Source organism: Carcharhinus amblyrhynchos, chromosome 4 (assembly GCF_965287045.1).
Source record: "Carcharhinus amblyrhynchos chromosome 4, sCarAmb.v2.hapA, whole genome shotgun sequence".
NCBI lineage: Eukaryota > Metazoa > Chordata > Chondrichthyes > Carcharhiniformes > Carcharhinidae > Carcharhinus > Carcharhinus amblyrhynchos.
This window is the reverse complement of record NC_137327.1, coordinates 571,629-592,853: the sequence shown is the minus strand read 5'-3', so window position 1 is coordinate 592,853 and position 21,225 is coordinate 571,629. Positions and strand designations below refer to the sequence as shown.

General features: G+C 43.7%; 1 protein-coding gene across 1 annotated transcript in view; it reads left to right on the top strand.

The window, feature by feature from the left end:
- The window catches only part of sntb2 (syntrophin, beta 2), a 47,945-nt gene extending 31,112 nt beyond the window's left edge, over window positions 1-16,833 (top strand). Inside the window, exon 7 of the mRNA XM_080186603.1 lies at window positions 13,927-16,833. Coding sequence (XP_080042729.1) covers window positions 13,927-14,019 — 93 coding nt within the window. The 3' untranslated portion in view covers window positions 14,020-16,833. The remainder of the gene's footprint in view (window positions 1-13,926) is intronic.
- Window positions 16,834-21,225: the final 4,392 nt, after the last annotated feature.

The window sequence follows — 21,225 nt, the reverse complement described above, 5'->3', positions numbered from 1 at the left end:
GAAGTGAAAATTGTCATATCATTTCATCAGTGTTTTTTTAAGGATGTAATTAGAGTAGAAAAGGGGGAACTATTAGATGTAGTATACTTGGATTTCCAAAAGGGATTCAGTAAGATACCACAAATGGTTTATACAAGATGAGGGCTCATGGAGTTGGGGGAGATATATTAGCACAGATAGTAGATTGGTTGATGGACAGGAAGCAGAGAGTAGGGATCAGTGATGCATTTCTAGTTGGCAGGCTGTGACAAATGGAGTGCTGCAAGGGTCAGTGCTGGAGCCTCAGCTGAATATAATCTATATTAATGACCTAAGGTGAAGAGACAGTAATGTATCCAGGCTTTCTGACTATATAAAGCTAGGTGGAAATGTAAGTTGTGAGGGCTGCAAAGAGATATAGACAGGTTACATGAGTGAACAAGGTGGCAGGTGGAGTATAATGTGAGCAAGTGCATGATTATTCACTTAGCCATTAGAATAAAAAAGAATATTTTTAAAAGATGGAAATGTGTAAATATTGATGCTTAAAGGAATTTGGGTGCACTCGTCTATGGAATAAAGCAGGTTGGCATTCAAATACAAACAATTGTAAGGAAAACAGAATGTTAACCTTTATTACAAGAGGATTGGAGTATGGAAATAAAGTCTTACTACAATTGAATAGGATTTTGATGAGACCACACCTGGAATGCCATGTGTGGTTTTGGACTCCATATATCCAGAACAATATTCTTAACTTGGAGGCAGTGCAGCAAAGATTCACAAGACTGGTCCCTGGGAGGGTTGTCCTATGATGGTTGAGTAAATTAGATACGTACTCTGGACTTCAGAAAAATGAGAGGAGATTTTACTAGAATGCAAGATTCTGAAGGGACTTGATAAACTGCATGCAAAGTTTGTTTCCCCTGGCTGGGGAATCTGGAACATTGGGGCACAGTGTCAGATAATGAGTCAATCATCGAGGACTGAGCTGATAATCTTTTCACTGAAATGTTGTGAATTTTTACAATTGTCTACCCCAGGTTATGGATGTTTCATTGTTGAATATATTTAAGGCTGAGAGGCACCATTTTGGTGTCTCAGGAATCAAGAGCGTGAGGTGCAGGCAGGAAAATGGATGATTGGAAACCGTGACTGGAATGAATTGTGGAGTGACTCGAGGGCTGAATGGTCCCGTCTCATTTCTTGTTTTTTGAATGGTGAGACTTGCACCTCTTACTGCTAGAGAAGCAGTGCGGATTTCCCGATCAGTCTTGACTGAGGTATAAGTAACAAGGAGGGTAACGGGCAAGACAGACGATCTTAGAGCCTTAATGCTTGCACAGAATTTGGATGTGGTTACAGTGATGGAGACTTGGTTAAAAGGACAGGACTGGCAGCTAAATATTCCGGGGTATAAGTGTTTAAGGTGAGCCAGAGGAGGGGCTAGAAGAGGTGGGGGAGTAGCAATACTGGTTAGGGAGCATATTACAGCAGTACAGAGGGTGGATAATTTAGAAGGGTCATGTAACAAGTCACTGGGTGGAACTCAGAAACAGGAAGGGTGCAGTCACTATGCTGGGGGTTTACTACAGGCCTCCCAACAGCCCACGGGAAGTTGAGGAATGGATATGTAAGGAGATTCGGGACAGGTGCAGAAAAAATAGGGTTGTTGTAGTGGGAGACTTTAATTTCCCTTGTATAGACTGGAAATCAATTAGGGCTGGGGGTCTGGACAGGGAGGAATTTATAAAATGCGTACAGGAAGGTTCTTTGGAACAATATGTTGATAGTCCAACTAGACAGGGGGCTGGCTATACTGGATCTAGTACTGGGGAATGAGACCAGTCAGGTCATCAAAGTTTCAGTAGGGGAACATGTGGCAAATAGTGACCACAATTCTGTAAACTTTAGGATAGTAATGGAAAAAAAATGAGTGTTGCCCAATGGGTAAGGTGCTGAATTGGGGGAAGGCTAACTATAGCCGGATTGGGCAGGATTTGGTGGCTGTTGATTGGGAGAGGCTGTTCGAGGGTAGATCCACATCTGGCATGTGGGAGTCTTTTAAGGAGCAGTTGATGGGGCTGCAGGACAGGCATGTGCCTGTAAAAAGGAAAGATAGGAAAGGTAGGATTCGAGAGCCGTGGATAACCAGGGAAATCGTGGGTCTAATCAAAAAGAAAAAAGAGGCATATGTAAGGTCCAGGCAGCTAAAAACAGATAGAGCACTGGAGGAATACAGAGAAAGTAGAAAATAACTCAAACAGGGAGTTAGAAGGGCAAAAAGGGGACACGAAACGTCCTTGGCAGAGAGAATTAAGGAGAATCCTAAGGCATTTTATACATATGTTAGGAACAAGAGGGTTGTCAGGGAAAAAATCAGATCTCCCAGGGACAAAGGAGGGGAATTATGCTTAGAGCCCAAGGAAGAAATGGCAGAGGTGATAGTGGATGCCTTGGTGGTTATTTTCCAGACGTCGCTGGATTCCGGGGAAGTGCCGGAAGATTGGAAAACGGCTAATGTTACGCCGTTGTTTAAGAAGGGTGCCAGGCAAAAGGCGGGGAATTATAGGCCGGTTAGTTTAACGTCTGTGGTAGGTAAAATGTTAGAATCCGTCATTAAGGAGGAAATTGCGAGGCATCTTGAAGGGAATTGCTTGATAGGGCGGACGCAACACGGTTTCATTAAAGGGAAGTCGTGTCTGACAAATTTACTGGAGTTCTATGAGGATGTGTCTAGGGCAGTGGATAGAGGAGAGCCGGTGGATGTGGTCTTTCTGGATTTTCAGAAGGCGTTTGACAAGGTACCTCACAAGAGGTTATTGCAGAAGGTCAGGGGACATGGAGTTGGGGGTAGGGTGTTAGCGTGGATAGAGGATTGGTTGTCAAATAGGAGGCAGAGAGTGGGGGTCAATGGGTGCTATTCGGATTGGCGGTTGGTGACTAGTGGGGTGCCCCAGGGGTCGGTGCTGGGGCCTCAGCTATTTACCATTTATATAGATGATCTGGAGGAGGGAACCGAGTGCAGGGTGTCGAAATTTGCTGATGACACCAAGATTGGGGGAAAGGCAAATTGTGCGGAGGGTGTGGAGAGTCTGCAGAAGGATCTAGATAGGCTGGGCGAATGGGCCAGGAAATGGCAAATGGAATTTAATGTTGGCAAGTGTGAGGTGGTCCACTTTGGTAGGAAGAATGGTAGGAAGGACTATTACTTACGTGGCGAAAAACTGCAGCAGGCGACGGTGCAGAGGGACCTCGGGGTCCTTGTGCATGAGTCGCAAAAACCCAGCTTGCAGGTGCAGCAGGTGGTCAGGAAGGCGAATGGGATGCTGGCCTTCATAGCGAGGGGGATTGAATATAAAAGTAGGGAGGTCTTGCTGCAGCTGTATAGGGCATTGGTGAGGCCGCAGCTGGAGTACTGTGTGCAGTTTTGGGCGCCGCACCTGCGCAAGGATATTTTGGCCCTGGAGGGAGTGCAGAGGAGGTTTACTAGGCTGATACCGGAGTTGAGGGGATTGAGCTATGAGGAGAGGCTGAATAAACTGGGCTTGTACTCGTTAGAGTTTAGAAGAATGAGGGGAGATCTCATTGAGACGTATAAGATGATGAATGGGATGGATAGGATAGAGGTGGAGAGACTCTTCCCGCTCAAAAAAGACAGTAGGACTAGGGGGCACAGCCTCAAGATAAAGGGGAGGCGGTTTAGAACGGAGTTGAGGAGGAACTTCTTCACTCAAAGGGTGGTGAATCTCTGGAATTCTCTGCCCGTTGAAGTGGTGGAGGCTGCCTCGCTAAATATTTTTAAGAAGCGGGTTGATGGGTTTTTGATAAGAGAGGGGATTAAGGGTTATGGGGAGAGGGTGGGAATGTGGAACTGAGCCACAACAGATCAGCCATGATCTTATTGAATGGCGGGGCAGGCTCGAAGGGCTAGATGGCCTACTCCTGCTCCTATTTCTTATGTTCTTATGTTCTTAAGTAGGTGAGATCCTAAATGAATACTTTGCATCAGTATTCACAAAGGAGAGGGACATGTTGACTGGTAGTGTCTTGGAGAGATGTGCTGACACGTTAGAAAAAATCTCAATTACAAAGGAGGAAGTGTTAGGTTTTTTAGGAAACATTAAGACAGACAAATCCCCAGGGCCTGATGGCACCTATCCTAGACTGCTCAGGGAGACAAGGGATGAAATTGCTGGGCCTCTGACAGAAATCTTTGTCCCTTCACTGGACACAGGTGAGGTCTCAGAGGATTGGAGGATAGCAAATGTGGTCCCGTTATTTAAGAAGGGTAGCAAGGAAAACCCGGGTAATTATAGGCCGGTGAGCTTGACGTCCGTGGTAGGGAAATTGTTGGAGAAGATTCTTAGAGGTAGGATATATGCGCATTTAGAATGGAATAATCTCATTAGTGATAGACAGCATGGTTTTGTACAAGGGAGGTCATGCCTCACAAACTTGGGTGAGTTTTTTGAGGAGGTGACAGAAACGATTGAGGGAAGGGTCGTGGATGTCGTCTGTATGGATTTTAGTAAAGCGTTTGACAAAGTCCCTCATGGCAGGCTGGTGCAAAAGGTTAAATCTCATGGAATAAAAGATGAGCTAGCTAGATGGGTAGAGAACTGGCTTGGCCATAGAAGACAGAGGGTAGTAGTGGAGCGGTCTTTTTCCGGTTGGAGGTCTGTGACTAGTGGTGTTTGGGACCTCTGCTGTTTGTGATATATGTAAATGATTTGGAAGAAGATGTAGCTGGTGTGATCAGTAAGTTTGCGGACGACACGAAGATCGCTGAAGTTGCGGATAGTGATGAACATTGTCAGAGAATGCAGCAGGATGGATATAGATAGGCTGGAAAATTGGGCGGAGAAATGGCAGATGGGATTTAATCCAGATAAATGCAAAGTGATGCATTTTGGTAGATCTAATGTAGGGAGGAGCTATACAGTAAATGGCAGAACCATCAGGAGTACAGACACACAGAGGGACCTGGGTGTGCAAGTCCACAGATCCTTAAAGGTGGCAGCACAGGTGGAGAGGGTGGTGAAGAAGGCATATGGCATGCTTGCCTTTATTGGATGGGGCATAGAGTATAAAAGTTGGCATATGATGTTGCAGCTGTATAGAACATTGGTTAGGCCACATTTGGAATGCTGCGTACAGTTCTGGTCGCCACACTACCAGAAGGACGTGGAGGCTTTGGAGAGAGTACAGAAAAGGTTTACCAGGGTGTTGCCTGGTATGGAGGGTCTTAGCTATGAGGAGAGATTGGAGAAACTGGGGTTGTTCTCCCTGGAAAGGAGGATGAGGGGCGACCTAATAGAGGTGCATAAAATTGTGAAGGGCATAGAAAGGGCGAACAGTGGGAAGTGTGTTGATGAACACAAGGGGTCACAAGTTCAAGGTGAGGGGGGGCAAGGTTCAACACAGATGTCAGGGGGATGTATTTTACACAGAGGGTGGTGGGGGCCTGGAATGCACTGCCAAGCAAGGTGATTGAGGCAGACACGCTGGGATCGTTTAAGACTTAGCCACATGAACAGACTGTGGATAGAGGGATACAAATGAATGGGCTACTTGGGCTCATGAGTGGCACAGGCTTGGAGGGCTGAAGGGCCTGTTCCTGTGGTGTATTGTTCTTTGTTTAAAGATACTGAGTTAGATTGTGCCACATTAACAAGGTTCAAAAGTTCCCTTCCTCAGTCTTGGAATGGGTATGATGGGCTGAATAGTTCCCTTGCACTGAAATTCTGAATTTTCTTTGCTTGTTCCACCTCCCCATGTGTACTGAAGTCTAGTTCTGCAGGTGCCAACTGTCGCTTGGTATTTCACTCAAATGACTACAGTTCATATGGGAGACTGGGCTGTTTCATCAGTGAGGACTATTTCTGTTCAGTCTGTGTCATTTTCCAAAATTCTTTGGAATCTGGACTGCTCTCTACAGATCGGAGGGTAGCGAATGTAAGCCTGCTATTCAAAAAGGGAGGTAGCGAGGAAACGGGGAACTATAGACCAGTGAGCCTAATGTCGGTACTGGGGAATTTGCTAGAATCCATTATCAAATATTACATAACTCAGCATTTGGAAGGCAGTGGTATAATCAGACAAAGTCAGCATGGATTTATAAAGGGGAAATATTCATGCTTGACGAATCTATTGGAAATCTTTGAGGATGGAATGAGTAGAATTGATCAAGGAGAGCCAGTGGATGTGATTTATTTAGACTTTCAGGAGACTTTTGACAAGGTCTCACATAACAGACTATTATACAGAGTTAAAGCACATGGGATTGCAGGTAATGTCTTGAGATGGATATAAAGAATCATGCTGGGACCTGGTAAATCACAGAACTAGGCCTATGGATAGGTCTTTAATTACACACAATTGCTCAAAACTAGGAAAATTTGATAAAACAAGTTTAACAGCTATCTGAAGCAGTTGGAATAATAATGAATTAACAACGCAGAGACAAATGAGTATGATTTGGTGGCGATTACTGAGACATGGTTGCAGGGAAACGAGGTAAGGTAGCGTGTTTCAGGAGGATAGATAGAGAGAAAAAGGATGGTGGTGTACTTTTGATAGTAAAAGGAAGAGCTCAGTGCTGTGGTGAGAAATGATGTATCCCTTGGACATCATGACGTTGAATCAGTCTTGATAGAAATAAGAAATAGCAAAGGAGTCACTGATGAGAGTAATCTATAGGTCCTCAAACAATAGTTCCGCACAGGAGCACAGTACAAACCGGGAAACACCGGGGGCTTGTAAGAAAGATACGGCAATAATCATGGATAACTGTAATATGAATCTACACTGGATTAATCAAATTGGCAGGGGTAGCCGTGAAGGAGAGTTCATTGAATGGATAGAGATTGCTTCTTGGGGAATATGTTGGGGAACCAACCAGGAAGCAGGCTATTCTGGATTTGATATTGTGTAAGGAGAGGAATTAATTAATGATTTTGATGTATTATTGTCACGTATTAGTACACAGTGAAAAGCATAATGTTCATAGAGAAAGAAAGAACAGTGTGGAGAATGTAGTGTTACAGTCATAGCTAGGGTATAGAGAAAGGTCAGCTTAATGCAAGTCCATTCAAAAGTTTGATGGCGGGGGAAGAAGCTGTTCTTGAGTCGTTTGGTATGTGATCCTCAGGCTTTTGTATCTTTTTCCCTCTGGAAGAAGGTGGAAGAGAGAATGTCTGAGGTGCGTGGGGTCCTTAATTATGCTGGCTGCTTTTGAGATAGTAGGAAGTGTAGACAGTGTCAATGGAGGGGAGGCCGGTTTGGATGATGGATTGGGCTACATTCATGATCTTTTGTAGTTCCTTGAGCAGAGCAGGAGCCATACCAAGCTGTGATACAACCAGAAAGATTGCTTTCTATGGCGCATCTGTAAAAGTTGGTGAGAGTTGTAGTGGATATGCCAAAGTTCCTTAGTCTCCTGAGAAAGTAGAGACGTGGTGGGCTTTCTTAACTATAGTGTCAGCATGGAAGGATCAGGACGGATTGTTGGTGATCTGGGCACCTAAAAACTTGAAGCCCTTGACCATTTCAACTTCATCCCTGCTGGTGTAGACAGCATGTGGAGATGCCGGCGTTGGACTGGGGTAAACACAGTAAGAAGTCTCACAACACTATGTTCAAGCCCAATATATCTATTTGGTAGCAAAAGCCTCTAGCTTTCAGGCCTCTGACCCTTAGTCAGGTGAGTGGAGAGCTCACCACTCACCTGATGAAGGGTCAGAGGCTCAAAAGCTAGTGGCTTTTGCTACCAAATAAACCTGTTGGACTTTAACCTGGTATTGTGAGACTTCTTACGATTTTTCTAGGGCATGTTCTCCTTTACGCTTCCTGAAGTTGATGACAATCTTTCTTGTTTTGTTGACATTGAGGGAGAGATTATTGTCGCCACACCAGTTCACCAGATCCTTTATCTCATTCCTGTACTCTGTCTTGTCATTATTTGAGATCTGACCCACTATGGTGGTGTCATCAGCAAACTTGAAAATCAAGTTGGAGAGGAATTTGGCCATAGTCATAAGCATATAACCAGTATAGTAAGGGGCTGGGAACGCAGCCTTGTGGGGCACCAGTGTTGAGGATGATCATGAAGGAGGTGTTGTTGCCTATCCTTACTGACTGCAGTCTGTGAGTTAGGAAGTCTAGGATCCAGTTGCAGAGGGAGGAGCTGAGCCCCAGGCCACAAAGTTTAGAGACAAATCTTGCAGGGACAATGGTGTTAAGGCTGAGCTGTAATCTATGAATAGGAGTCTGACAAGGTGTCTTTGTTATGTAGGGGTTCCAGGGTTGAGTGTGGGGCCAGGGAGCTGGCGTCTGCTGTGGACCTGTTGCAAAGGTAGACGAACAGTAGTGGATCCAGGCAATCTGGGAGGCAGGAATTGTTTTGTCCATGATTAACCTTTTGAAGCATTTCATAATGCTGGTTGTCAGAGCCACGAGACGATAGCCATTATGGCATGCTAACTGGCTTTTCTTTGGTACCAGGATGATGGTCGTCTTGACGCAGGTAGGGCTTCAGACTGGTGTAAAAAGAGGTTGAAGATGTCTGTGAATACCCCCCTCCAGCTGGTCTGCACAAGACCTGAGTGTTTGTCTGGGTACCCCATCCGGGTCAGTCACTTTCCATGGGTTGACTTTTGAGAAGGCTGCTCTGACGTCGGCAGTGGTGACCTCAGATACGCTTTGACTGAGGCTTCTGGGGTGGAGGACATGTTCTCGCTGACCTCTTGCTCAAAATGGATGAGGAGGTGGATGTTCTGAGGGAAGATGTATTAGCAATTTTGAAAAACCTGAGGGTTGACAACTCCCCTGGGTCAGATGGAATACATTCTAGGATACTTTAGGAGGCAAGGGATGAGATTGCAGAGCCTTTAACTTTGATCTTTGGGTCCTTACTGTCCACAGGGATTGTGCCAGAGGACTGGAGAGTGGCAAACATTGTTCCTCTCCGAGAAAGGAAATAGGAATGACCCTGGTAATTATAGGCCGGCTAGTCTTTCTTCGGTGGTGAGTAAGTTAATGGAAAGGGTCCTGAGAGATAGGATTTATGACCATTTGGAAAGATGCAGCTTAATCCGGGATAGTCAGCACAGTCTCGTGAGGGGTAAGTCCTGCCTTTCAAATTTGATTGAATTCTTTGAGGAGATAACTAAGTGTGTAGACGAAGGTATAGCAGTTGATGTCATATACATGGATTTTAGTAAGGCGTTTGATAAGGTTCCCTGTGGCAGGCTCATGAAGAAGATAAGGATGTGTGGGATAGAAGGAAATTTGTCCAATTGGATAAGTAACTGGCTGGATCATAGAAGACAGGGTGGTGGTGGAAGGTAAATTTTCAGACTGGAGGCCAGTTACCAGCGGTGTACCACAGGGATCAGTGCTGGGTCCTCTGCTATTTGTGATTTTTATGAATGACTTGGAAGAGGGGGCTGAAGGGTGGGTTAGTAAATTTGCTGATGACACCAAGATTGGTGGAGTAGTGGATGAGGTGGAGGGCTCTTTTAGGCTGCAAAGAGACATTGATAGGACGCAGAGCTGGGCCGAAAAGTGGCAGATGGAGTTTAACCCTGATAAGTGCGAGGTGATTCATTTTGGTAGGTCAAACTTGAATGCAGCTTATAGGGTCAACGGCAGGGTTCTGAGGAATTTGGAGGAACAGAGAGATCTTGGGGTTCATATCCACAGATCTCTGAAGGTTGCTACTCAAGTGAATAGAGCTGTGAAGGAGGCTTATAGTGTGTTAGTGTTTATTAACAGGGCGTTTGAGTTTGAGCCATGGGGTTATGCTGCAACTATACAGGACGTTGGTGAGACCACATTTGGAATATTGTGTTCAGTTCTGGTCACCTCACTATAAGAAGGATGTGGAAGCATTGGAGAGAGTGCAGAGGAGATTTACCAGGATGCTGCCTGGTTTGGAGGGTAGGTCTTATGAGGAAAGGTTGAGGGAGCTGGGGCTTCTCTCTTTAGAGCGGAGGAGGATGAGAGGTGACTTAATAGAGGTTTATAAGATGATGAGAGGGATTGATTCCTTGGGTGGATGTATTTGTTACTAGGGGGCATAACTATAAGGTTCATGGTGGGAGATATAGGAGGGATGTCTGAGGTAGATTCTTCACTCAGAGAGTGGTTGGGGTGTGGAATGCACTGCCTGCTGTGATAGTGGAGTCAGACACTTTAGGAACTTTCAAGCAGTTATTGGATAGGCACATGGAGCACACCAGAATGTTAGGGAGTGGGATAGCTTGATCTTGGGATTGGACATGGCTTGGCACAACATTGAGGCTCAAAGGACCTGTACTGTTCTATGTTCTACGGGCATAGAATGTGATGAGCTCATCAGGGAGGGGTGCATTGGAGCTGGTGATTTTACCTGCCTTCACCTGCCTTTTACCTTATTGAGTTTTTTGAGAAGGTGACCAAAGAGGTGGATGGGGGTAAGGCAGTTGACGTGGTATACATGGATTTTAGTAAGGCGTTCGATAAGGTTCACCATGGTAGGCTTCTGCAGAAAATGCAGATGTATGGGATTGTGGGTAATCTAGGAAGTTGGATCAGGAATTGGCTATCAGATAGGAGACAGAGGGTGGTGGTGGATGGTAAATATTCATCATGGAGTGCAGTTACGAGTGGTGTGCCTCAGGGATCTGTTTTGGGGCCACTGTTGTTTGTAATTTTTATTAATGATCTGGATGAGGGTATAGTTGGGTGGATTAGTAAATTTGCTGATGACACCAAAGTTGGAGGTGTGGTAGATTGTGAGGAAGGGTGTCATAGTCTGCAGGGAGACTTAGATAGGTTGCAGAGCTGGGCGGAGAGGTGGCGGATGGAATTTAATGCGGAGAAGTGTGAGGTAATTCACTTTGGTAGGAGCAACAGATGTGTCGAGTATAGGGCTAACGGGAGGACTTTGAATAGTGTGGATGAACAGAGGGATCTAGGTGTGTGTGTACATAGATCCCTGAAAGTTGGGAATCAAGTAGATAAGGTTGTCAAGAAGGCGTACGGTGTCTTGGCGTTTATTGGTAGGGGGATTGAATTTAGGAGTCGCAGTGTAATGTTGCAACTGTACACTACTCTAGTGCGGCCGCACTTGGAGTACTGTGTGCAGTTCTGGTCCCCGCATTACAAGAAGGATGTGGAGGCGTTGGAGAGGGTGCAGAGGAGGTTTACTAGGATGTTGCCTGGTATGGTGGGGAGGTCCTATGAGGAGAGACTGAGGGATCTAGGGTTGTTTTCGTTGGGAAGAAGGCGGCTAAGAGGGGATCTTATTGAAACATATAAGATGATTAGGGGTTTAGATAGGGTGGATAGTGATAGCCTTTTTCCTCGGATGGAGAAAGCTAGCACGAGGGGGCATGACTTTAAATTAAGGGGGGGTAGCTACAGGACGGATGTCAGGGGTAGGTTCTTTACCCAGCGGGTGGTGAGGGATTGGAATGCCCTGCCTGCTGCAGTTGTAGATGCGTCTAGTTTGGGGGCGTTTAAGAGATCTCTGGATAGGTTTATGGACGAAAAGGGATTGGTATAGGCTAGTGGGTCATTGTTTTTGTAACTGGTCGGCGCAACATCGTGGGCCGAAGGGCCTGTTCTGCGCTGTAATGTTCTATGTTCTATGTTCTATGTTCATCTTGTAGCCTGTTATGTCTTGCAGATCTTGCCATTGTCAGCGGGGGTTTGTGTGGTTAGCCTGGGATTCTAGCTTGGTCCAGTACTGCCTTTTGACATCTTTGATGGATCTTCTTAGATCATATCTGGCTTTTTTGTATAGGTCAGTGCCACCTGACTTCAACGCCACAGACCTGGACTTCAGCGAGTAGTGGATATCCCTGTTCATCCAAGGTTTCCAGTTGGGGAACACACGGATTTGCTTCTTTGGCACACAGTCTTCTACACACTTACCAATGAAGTCAGTTACAGTAGTGGCGTACTCGTTCAGGCTGGTCGCAGTTTTTAAATACTGACTAGTCTACTGACTAAGCAATCCCGTAGGAAGTTATCCAATTCCTCAGACGTTAAGGATCCTCTGGGGAAAGAGTGACCATAGCATTTCAAATTCAGTTTGAGGCTGAGAAACTGAAGTCTTACACCAGTGTTCTGGAGTTAAACAAAGGAAACTACATAGGCAGGAGGATAGATATTGGAGCAGGCAGGAAGACTACAAGTTAAAATGGTAGGTGAGCAGTGAAAATATTCAATTGCCCCCAACTAAAATATATTCTAGAGAGAAAGGAAGATTGAAAGAGGGGAGAAAACATCCATGGCTAAGCAAGGAAGTTAAAAATAACATGAAGACAAAAACTAAGGCATACTATATTGCAATGGCCAGTGGTAAGCTGGAGGATTGGGTAACTTTTCAAGATCAACAAAGGATTGCTAAAAAAGCAAAGGTAAATTATGAAGGAAAATGAGTGCAATATGTAAAAAAAAAAATGCAAAGAATATGAAAAAGAAGAGAGTAGCTAAAATGAAAGTTGATCCCTTGGAGAATGAGGCTGGGGGATTAATAGTGAGGAACACAAATTGTGGAGATTTTGTTTTCATTTTCAAGGTGGAGGACACTAACACCATCCCAATTGTAACAGGTAATGCAGAGGTTATAGAAAGGGAGTTACTTAGAACAATCATCACCACTTGGTAAAAGTACTGCACAAAATATTAGGATTGAAGACAGACAAGTCACCAGGATCTGGTAGCCTACATTCTAGGGCCTGAAAGGAAGTGGCAATGGAGATAGTAGATCTATTGGTTGCAATATTCCAAAAATCCCTGGATGCGGGCAAGATTCCAGTAGATTAGAATATAATGCACTTATATAAAATGGGAGGGAGGCAGAAAGTAGGAAACTGTAGAACAGTTGGTTTAACTTCTGTCATTGGGAAATTGTTAAAATCCACTATTAAGGAAATAATAAATCATTTGGAATAAGGAAGGCAAAAGGAATTTTGGCATTTATTACTAAAGAGATAGAATATAAAAGTAGGGAAGTGTACAAGGCATTAGTGAATATAGAACGAGGAGCCGATGTTTGAAAATATAGGGTTGCTCAAGACAGATGAGAACTTTTTGGAAATTGTCACAAACCCTTAAACAAGAACAAACAGGTTCAAGATCTGAAATAGGATGGTGCAGAGGCAAACTTTGTTTTAACTTGATGGAAGTAATTGAGTGGAACTGAGCGTGAAGGGAGATGATTCGAAAAAACTGGATTAATGGATAGATATTTGTAGAAATGGGCAAAACAGGATTTTAGTGTTTTGGATTAGTGAGATGGGCTGTACAAACTGTCCCATTAACAATCTAAGGAAGCAACTCTGTGAAAACTAAGACCCAGCAACAAACCACTTCAAAACTCAATAAAGCCCAACTTGTACCTGAGCGACAGGGTAGAATACAAAGATGCAGATGATGGAGAATGATTTGGACTTCCGAGGTTCAGGTTCAAACCAGTCTTGAAGAGTGTCAATCTTTGACCTGGTATCAATGCCAATTTAATGTTGATTCAGCATACTGATTTGTGGGATAAATACAGCCCTTACTGCAGTATGGTATATCAATCACCCTACCTCTTTAATAGCAAAATTGTAGGCTGTCAATATAAGGTACAAGTCACCAAGAAATAAATAATTTAATTACCCAAAGCACAGTGAGAGTATGTAACACATTGAGTGGTTGAGGCAAATAGTATAGATGAATTTAAGGACAAGTTAGATAAGTATTTGAGGGAAAAGGGAGTAAAGGGCAATGTTGATTGATGAGGCAGAGGGATGCTTGGATAGAGCATTAGTGCCAGGAGAGACTGGGCTGAATGGCCTGTTGCTGTGCTGTAGCATCATGTACTTTGATGTATTGATCAGTTCCTAACATTTGTTGTAGGTTTTCTCTGTGCTTTTTGTATATATCTCAACTTTCTCTCTTTTTTTCCAGCACCTGGACTTGCATTCATGCCCAAAGCCTGTAGTCTTTGTTATACATTCATTTCTCTCTGCCAAAGTGACCCGGATGGGACTCCTAGTGTGAGGAAGGGATTAATCACCAGGAGAAATCTTTAGATCACTGCACTTATCAAATCCAAAGACCATTGCTGTATCTTGGGAAATGTAACCTGCAAGAGCACAAAGACTAGGATTGCTGGGAGACCACAGCTCTTGTAAGACTGGAAGAAATCTCACGTATGATTCTGAGTTTCATCCTGTAACAGACCTCTCATTGGTTGTTGCCAAATGTGCCTTTTTGTTATTGACTGAACTTCACAGAATTTTTATGCTTGTACATTGTACTGTGAAGATATAACAGATTTAACTTTGGAACATATAGTTTTGTAATTTGGTTCAAAAAATCTTGGTAATGTGACGCTAGTTGGTTCTGGTGTTATCCCTGTTATTGGTGCAGTATCTCCCAATCCTGGGGTAAAGTTCCCATTGGAACAAAAGAGCTAAAGTGAGCACAGCGTTGCGTCACTTAAACCAGCACAAAGGATAAGTGACCTGAAACTGTTCCTATCACTGTGCTACTCTAACTTTGATTGAAGTGTTCTCTGCTTGTACTGGGCTAATGTCATTGGGTAGATCTTTCATTTGATTATAAAACCTTGGTTGTATAGCTTAGCTTCAAGTTGCTGCACATGTCCTTGAGCAGCCTGGTGGTCAAGCTATTCTCTCATTATCTGATTGGCTCACTGCATAAGGAGGCATGAAAATCCAGCATTTCTATCTACACTGCTTAACAGTGAAACTTTGGCACTCTAAAGGTCTCCATGTATTTCTTGGTGTTTCCTTACACTTAATGTATGGTATGCTTAGAATCTCATCTGTCAAAGTATGTCTGATATCTCAGGACTGTCCAACAGTCTCGTAAGTCTGTTAGAGTTGCTAGCCATTGGTAATGAGGCTGCAATAACTTTACCTAAAGCAGATGTGCAAGCTGTGATTGGCCCACTTGGTGAGGAGTAAAGTTCCCTTCCTGCCCCCCCACCATTCCTCAAAGCATTCCCCTCCTCTAGGGCAACTGCTTCCAAAAGATTTCCCTGCTTTCCCCATCACAATAGCATCCTCTGATCAACATATTCCTATCTGCCATGGATTGGAAATGGAATCTGTCCCTTCACATGGTTCTAGCCCTGTCTGTTCTCTCTGTTCCCTGCTTTTTTGTCCCTTTCCCACTGCTGCTGTGCCCTCTTCCATAATGTCAAATGTTGATGCTAACAGTATCTGATAGATGTCTCATTCTGGCTTGTGGCTGTTTTTTAACTGAGGGCAGTGGTCAACTTATGGGTCATTGGATTTTTGTTCTGTGTTGGCCCAGAGGAAGAAGAGAGTGGTGCTGTGTGAAAATTTTCAATCCAGCCGTTTGCTTTCAGCATTACACAAGACCTTATAAATCATGCGGCAGAATTTGAGGTGGGGGGGCGGTGGTGGCTGGCTGGGTGACCACCTTCTGTGCCGTAAAGTTTGTGTTTCTAAATACAATTGAAAATAAGCTTTTGAGCTTCCACTGCTGAGTGGATTGATGCTGAAATTCTTTGGCAAAGTATGCCGACTGGCGGATTTTGAGATTGCCGAAGTGTTCTGAATATAACCATGCAGTATTATTGGAAAGTGTGTGTGTGCTCGAGGCCAGGAAGGGGGGCTGGGACAAGGGGGCTGGAGCTTGACGTGGGGAGAAAGGATCTCTGATTTCTTTTAACGTTGCACCAGAATTTCTGGCTCTTCAGGGAAGGGTAATTTTTCTGGTGCTGGTTTGAAATTTCTAAGTATTTTAAAAATATTTATCCTAAGACCTGGTTTGTATTTTGTCTTAAATGGAGTTATAGTATAAATATATTGCAGAAGAAAATGCAAAGCTACTCCACTTACACGTGAAACTGTGCCCAGTGTACTAGTGATAGCTAAATACTAGTTTACCTACTTAATGAAAACCTGTGCTTTTGCTGCTTGATTTCCTGGCTGTTTGCGCTAATGTGCTCACTTTAAATTTGAGCTTTTTTCATTAAGATTGGGAGAAAACTTGGGCATTGATCTTATTAGCAAAATGGGCCAAATATTGGATGTAATTTCCAACGTGTGCCCCAAGCAGGAGCCTGTATGTTCCAGGTCCACTCCCAACTCCTTTCTGTATCTTGATAGCTGGGTTTGCACCATGAGGTTAACACTACATTGACTCTGCACTTTACATGTCTCCTGACCTGCTTTGTATGCTTGAACTGTAGGCTGCTGTTATTGAACAGTTTGGTTTCATGCTGTCACATCCCTTATCACTCAGGTAACTAACCCACTTTAAATGTGTTGGCTGCAGAAACTGAGCTCTAGTCCACAGTTACAAAAAAATTTTCAGTTCAGAGTATAATCTCCTGCTTCACATCTCATAGCAAAAGGTTCATTGTAAATCATCTGTACAAGTGTGGACTGCTGAGCGAATAGGAACAGCCTGCCTATGTTCTTATGAATAGTTACATAGCACCTTTAATATAGAGAAAAAAATGTCCCAAGGCATTTCAAAGACACATGTTTAGTCAGAGGGTTGTGAGTTGAAAGGTGACTCTGGGAGAAGGCTGCTTTGTTCTTGTATGTAAACTGATTAAAAGCTTCATATTCATTTCAGATGTAATCAGCTCATGAGAATCCAGAGCAATCTCTTCATTGCCAACAAAATTCTATTTTTGTAACTGTTGCCAGCGATTCCCTTCAATTACAGTTTAAAATACCAAAGTGAAAGGGTGAGAATCTCCACCAGAGAGCTTTCCTCAGGCATTACCCTACCTGTATTATAGACAAAGGATTGTATCTGCACTGGATCTGCAGTGGGTGCTTCTCTGTACATGTATATAAATAAAATGATCCATTTTACATATTGTGCCTTTATTGTGTTTATTCATGATTATTGAAGTAGTTTGTGCTGATAGAGGGTGATAGTGTTCCAGTGTGAGTAGGGAGGGGATGGGGTGTCAGAGTACTGGGGACATTTTCTATTCATTGGATGTGGGCTTCACTGGCAACACCAGTAGTCGTACACATCCATAGTTTATTCATGTCACAAGTAGGTTTACATTAACACTGCAATGAAGTTACTGTGAAAATCCCCTAGTTGCCACACTCCGGCATCTGTTCAGGTACCTTGGCCACGCTAAATTCTCCCCCAGTGTACCTAATCTGCATGTCTTTTGGACTGTGGGAGGAAACTGGAGCACCTGGAGAAAACCCACACTGATATAGGGAGAATATGCAAACTTCACAGACAGTGACCCAAGCTGGGTCCCTGGTGCTGAGGTAGCAGTGCCAACCACTATGCCACCCCATAATTGCCTTTGAAAAGGTGGCAGGGAGACATTGTCTTGAACTACCACATTCTCAGTGTTGCAAATGCATCCTGTTAGAGAGTTCAATGATTTTATTTCAGTATGGTGAAGAATGGCAATATAATTCCAAGTCAGGATGATGTGCAACTTTCAGGAGAATCTACAGGTGGTAGTGTTTCCATGCATTTCCTTTTAACTTTTAGGTGAAAGAGGCAGTGGGTATGTGGGAGGTATTGCTGTGTGTGCATCTTATACTTGCTACATAATGCAGCCACAGTGTGTGGGTGTGAATGTTTAAGGTGGTTGATGGGGTGCTAATCGAAATGACTTTTGTTCTGGATGGATCTCGAGTGTGGTTGGATCTGCACTCAAGGCAAGTGTGGAATGTTCTATCACTCCCGTACCTTGTACATGATGAAGTCAGAAGGTGAGTTACTTGCCATAAACTTCTATCTTTCACAAGCTACTCTTGCTGTTGAGTGTGGGGGTGGAGGGCTTGTGTGTGTGTGTGTGTCTCTGTCTGTCTGTCCATGGTGGGGGCTTTGATCGTGTGTACATGTGGAGGGGTTTATGTTCCAGTTAAGTTTCTGGTCAATGGTAATCCAAGGAATATAAGAATAAGGAGTAGGCTCTCTGGTCCCTTGAGCCTGCTCCGCCATTCAATAAGATCATGGCTGAATTTTTTTTTTGTGGACTCGGGTCCACTTACCCACCCGCTCACCATAATGCTAAATTCCTTTGCTGTTCAAAAATCTATCCTTGCCTTAAAAACATTTAATGAGGTAGCCTCAACTGCTTCACTGGGCAGGGAATTCCACAGATTCACAAACCTTTGTGTGAAGAAGTTCTTCCTCAACTCAATCCTAAATCTGCTCTCCCTTATTTTGAGGCCATGCCCCCTAGTTCTAGTTTCACCCCCCAGTGGAAACAACTTCCCTGCTTCTATCTTATCGATTCCCTTCATAATTTTATGTTTCTATAAGATCCTGTCTTCTGGCTGATGAAAGCAAGTGTGCTAAGCGCCTTCTTCACCACCCTATCTGTGACACCACTTTTAAGGCACTCCGAGATCTCTGTTCAACAACACTTCCCAGGGTCCAACCATTAACTGTCTAAGTCCTAGCTCTGGTTTGTCTGACCAAAATTCAACACCTCACATTTATCTGAATAGAACGCTGTCTGCTATTCCTTGGTCCGGTTGATCAAGATCGTGTTATAGTCTTAGATTTTCATAGTAATTTCATTGCAGTGTTAATGTCAGCTTACTTTTGACACTAACAAACTTTAAAAGTTAAATGACCTTCACTGTCCACTGCACCATCAATTTTGGTGTCATCCGCAAACTTACTAACAATACCTCCTATATTTTCATCCAAATCATTTATATAAATGACAAACAAGTGGACCCAGCACGATCCCTGTGGCACACCACTGGTCACGGGCCTCCAGTTTAAAAAACAACCTTCTGCCACCACCCTCTTTCTCCTACTGGCAAGCTAATGTTCCAATTGGCTAGTTCTCCCTGGATCCCATGTGATCTAACCTTACTGACCAGTCTACCATGTGGTACCTTGTCAAAGGCCTTGCTAAAGTCCACATAGACAATGTATCTCCTGCACTGCCATCATCTATTTTCTTGGTCATCCTTTCAAAAAAACTCTCAAATTTGTAAGACATGATTTCCCACACACAAAACCCTGCTGACCATCCCTAATCCTCCTTGCTTTTCCAGATACCTGTGGATCCTGTTTCTCAAAATCCCCTCCAACAACTTACCCACCACTGACATTAGACTCACCAATCACCCCTGGCATTTCCCTGCCACCTTTTTAAGTAACAGCACAACATTTGCCTCCCTCCAGTCTTCCGACACCTCATCTGTCGATGATACAAATATCTCTGCTAGGGGCCCCACAATTGCTTCCCACAACATCCACGGATACACTTGATCAGGTCCCAGGGATTTATCTATCTTGATGCATCTTAAGACCTCCAGCACCTCTCTTCTGTAATGTGGATGCTTTTCAAGGCATCACTATTTACTACCCCAGTTTGCATGTCTTTCTCAGTCATTACTGATGAAAAATACTCGTTTAGGATCTCGTCCATCTCCTGTGGCTCCACACGTAGACAACTTGGATGATCTTTAAGGGGCCACCTTCTCCCCCTGGTTACTCTTTTTCTCTTAATTTACTTGTAGAATCTCATTGGATTCTCCATTACCTTATCTGCCAAAGCTACCTCATGTCCCCTTTTTGCCCTTTTCGTTTCCCTTTTATGTGTACACCTACACCCCCTATAGACCAAAGTGTGACACAGTGGTTTGCACTGCTGCCTCACAGTGGCAGGGACCTGGGTTCGACTCCTGGCTTGGGTTACTGTGCAGAGTCTGCACGTTCTCCCCATGGGTTTCCTCCGGATACTCCATTTTCCTCCCACAGTTCGAAAAACATGCTGGTTAGGTGCATTGGCCACGCTAAATTCTTCCTCGATGTAACCCAAACAGGTGTTGGGATTTTGACAGTATCTTCATTGCCTATTGTGACACTAATAAATAAACTTTAATTTTAAACTTTAAAAAAAGGGATTCACTTAACCCCAGCTGCCTATACCTGACACATACTTCCTTCTTTTGATTGACCAGAGTCTCAATATCTCTAGTATTCCCTACTCCTGCCAGTCTTGCCCTTCACACTACAGCAATGTGCTGGCTCTGAACTCTCATTATCTCACTTTTGAAAGCTTCCCACTTGCCAGATATTCCTCTACCTGTGAACGGATTCCCCCAATCAACTTTTGAAAGTTCCTGTCTGATATTATCAAAATTGGCCTTACGTCAATTTGGAATTTTAACTTCTGGACCAGACCTGTCCTTTTCCATAACTATTTAAAAACTAATAGAATTATAATCAGTCCCAAAGTGCTCCCCCATTAACACTTCAGTCACTTGCCCTGCCTTATTTCCCAAGAGTCGGTAGGATTTTGCCCCTTCTCTTGTACATATCGATAGAAAAATGTTTCTTGAACACACTTAACAAATTCCTCCTCCTCCAAGCTCTTAACACAATGGCAGTCCCAATCTATGTTTGGAATGTTAAAATCCCACCATGATTAACAACCCTATTATTCTTGCATCTATTTGCAATCTCCTTCCATATTTGCTCCTCAATTTCCTGCTGACTATTTGGGGGCTGATAGTACACCCCTATCAGTGATTTCCCCCTTATTTCTCAATTCTACTCATATAGACTCGGTGGCCGAACCCTCGGATATATCCCCTCTCAGTACGGCTGTGATGTTCTCCCTAATCAAAAGTGCAACTCCCCCCCCTCTTACCTCGTGTTCTATCTTTTCTATAGAGTTACAGAACAAAAAGATCTAGGGGTACTAGCTCCTTAAAAGTGGAGTCACAGGTGGACAAAGTGGTGAAGTTTTCAGCATGCTTGGTTTCATCAGTCAAAACATTGAATACAGGAGTTGAAGTTTTACAAGACACTTGGAATACTGTGTGCAATTCTGGTCACTATTATAAAAAAGATATTATTAAACTAGAAAGAGTGCAGAAAAGATTTACTAGGATGCTACTGGGACTTGATGGATTGAGTTATTAGGAGAGGCAGAAAAGAACTTTTCTCTCTGAAGTGTGGGAGATTGAGGGGTGACCTTATAGAGGTCTATAAAATAATGAGGGGCATAGACAAGATAGATAGTCAATATCTTTTCCCAAAGGTAGGGGAGTCTAAAACTAGAGGGCATAAGTTTAAGGTGAGAGGGGAGAGGTACAAAAGTATCCAGAGGGGCCATTTTTTTCAGAGTGGTGAATGTCTGGAACAAGCTGCCAGAGGTAATAGTAGAGGTGGGTACAATTTTATCTTTTAAAAAGCATTTAAACAGTTATATGGGTAAAATGGGTATAGAGAGATATGGGCCAA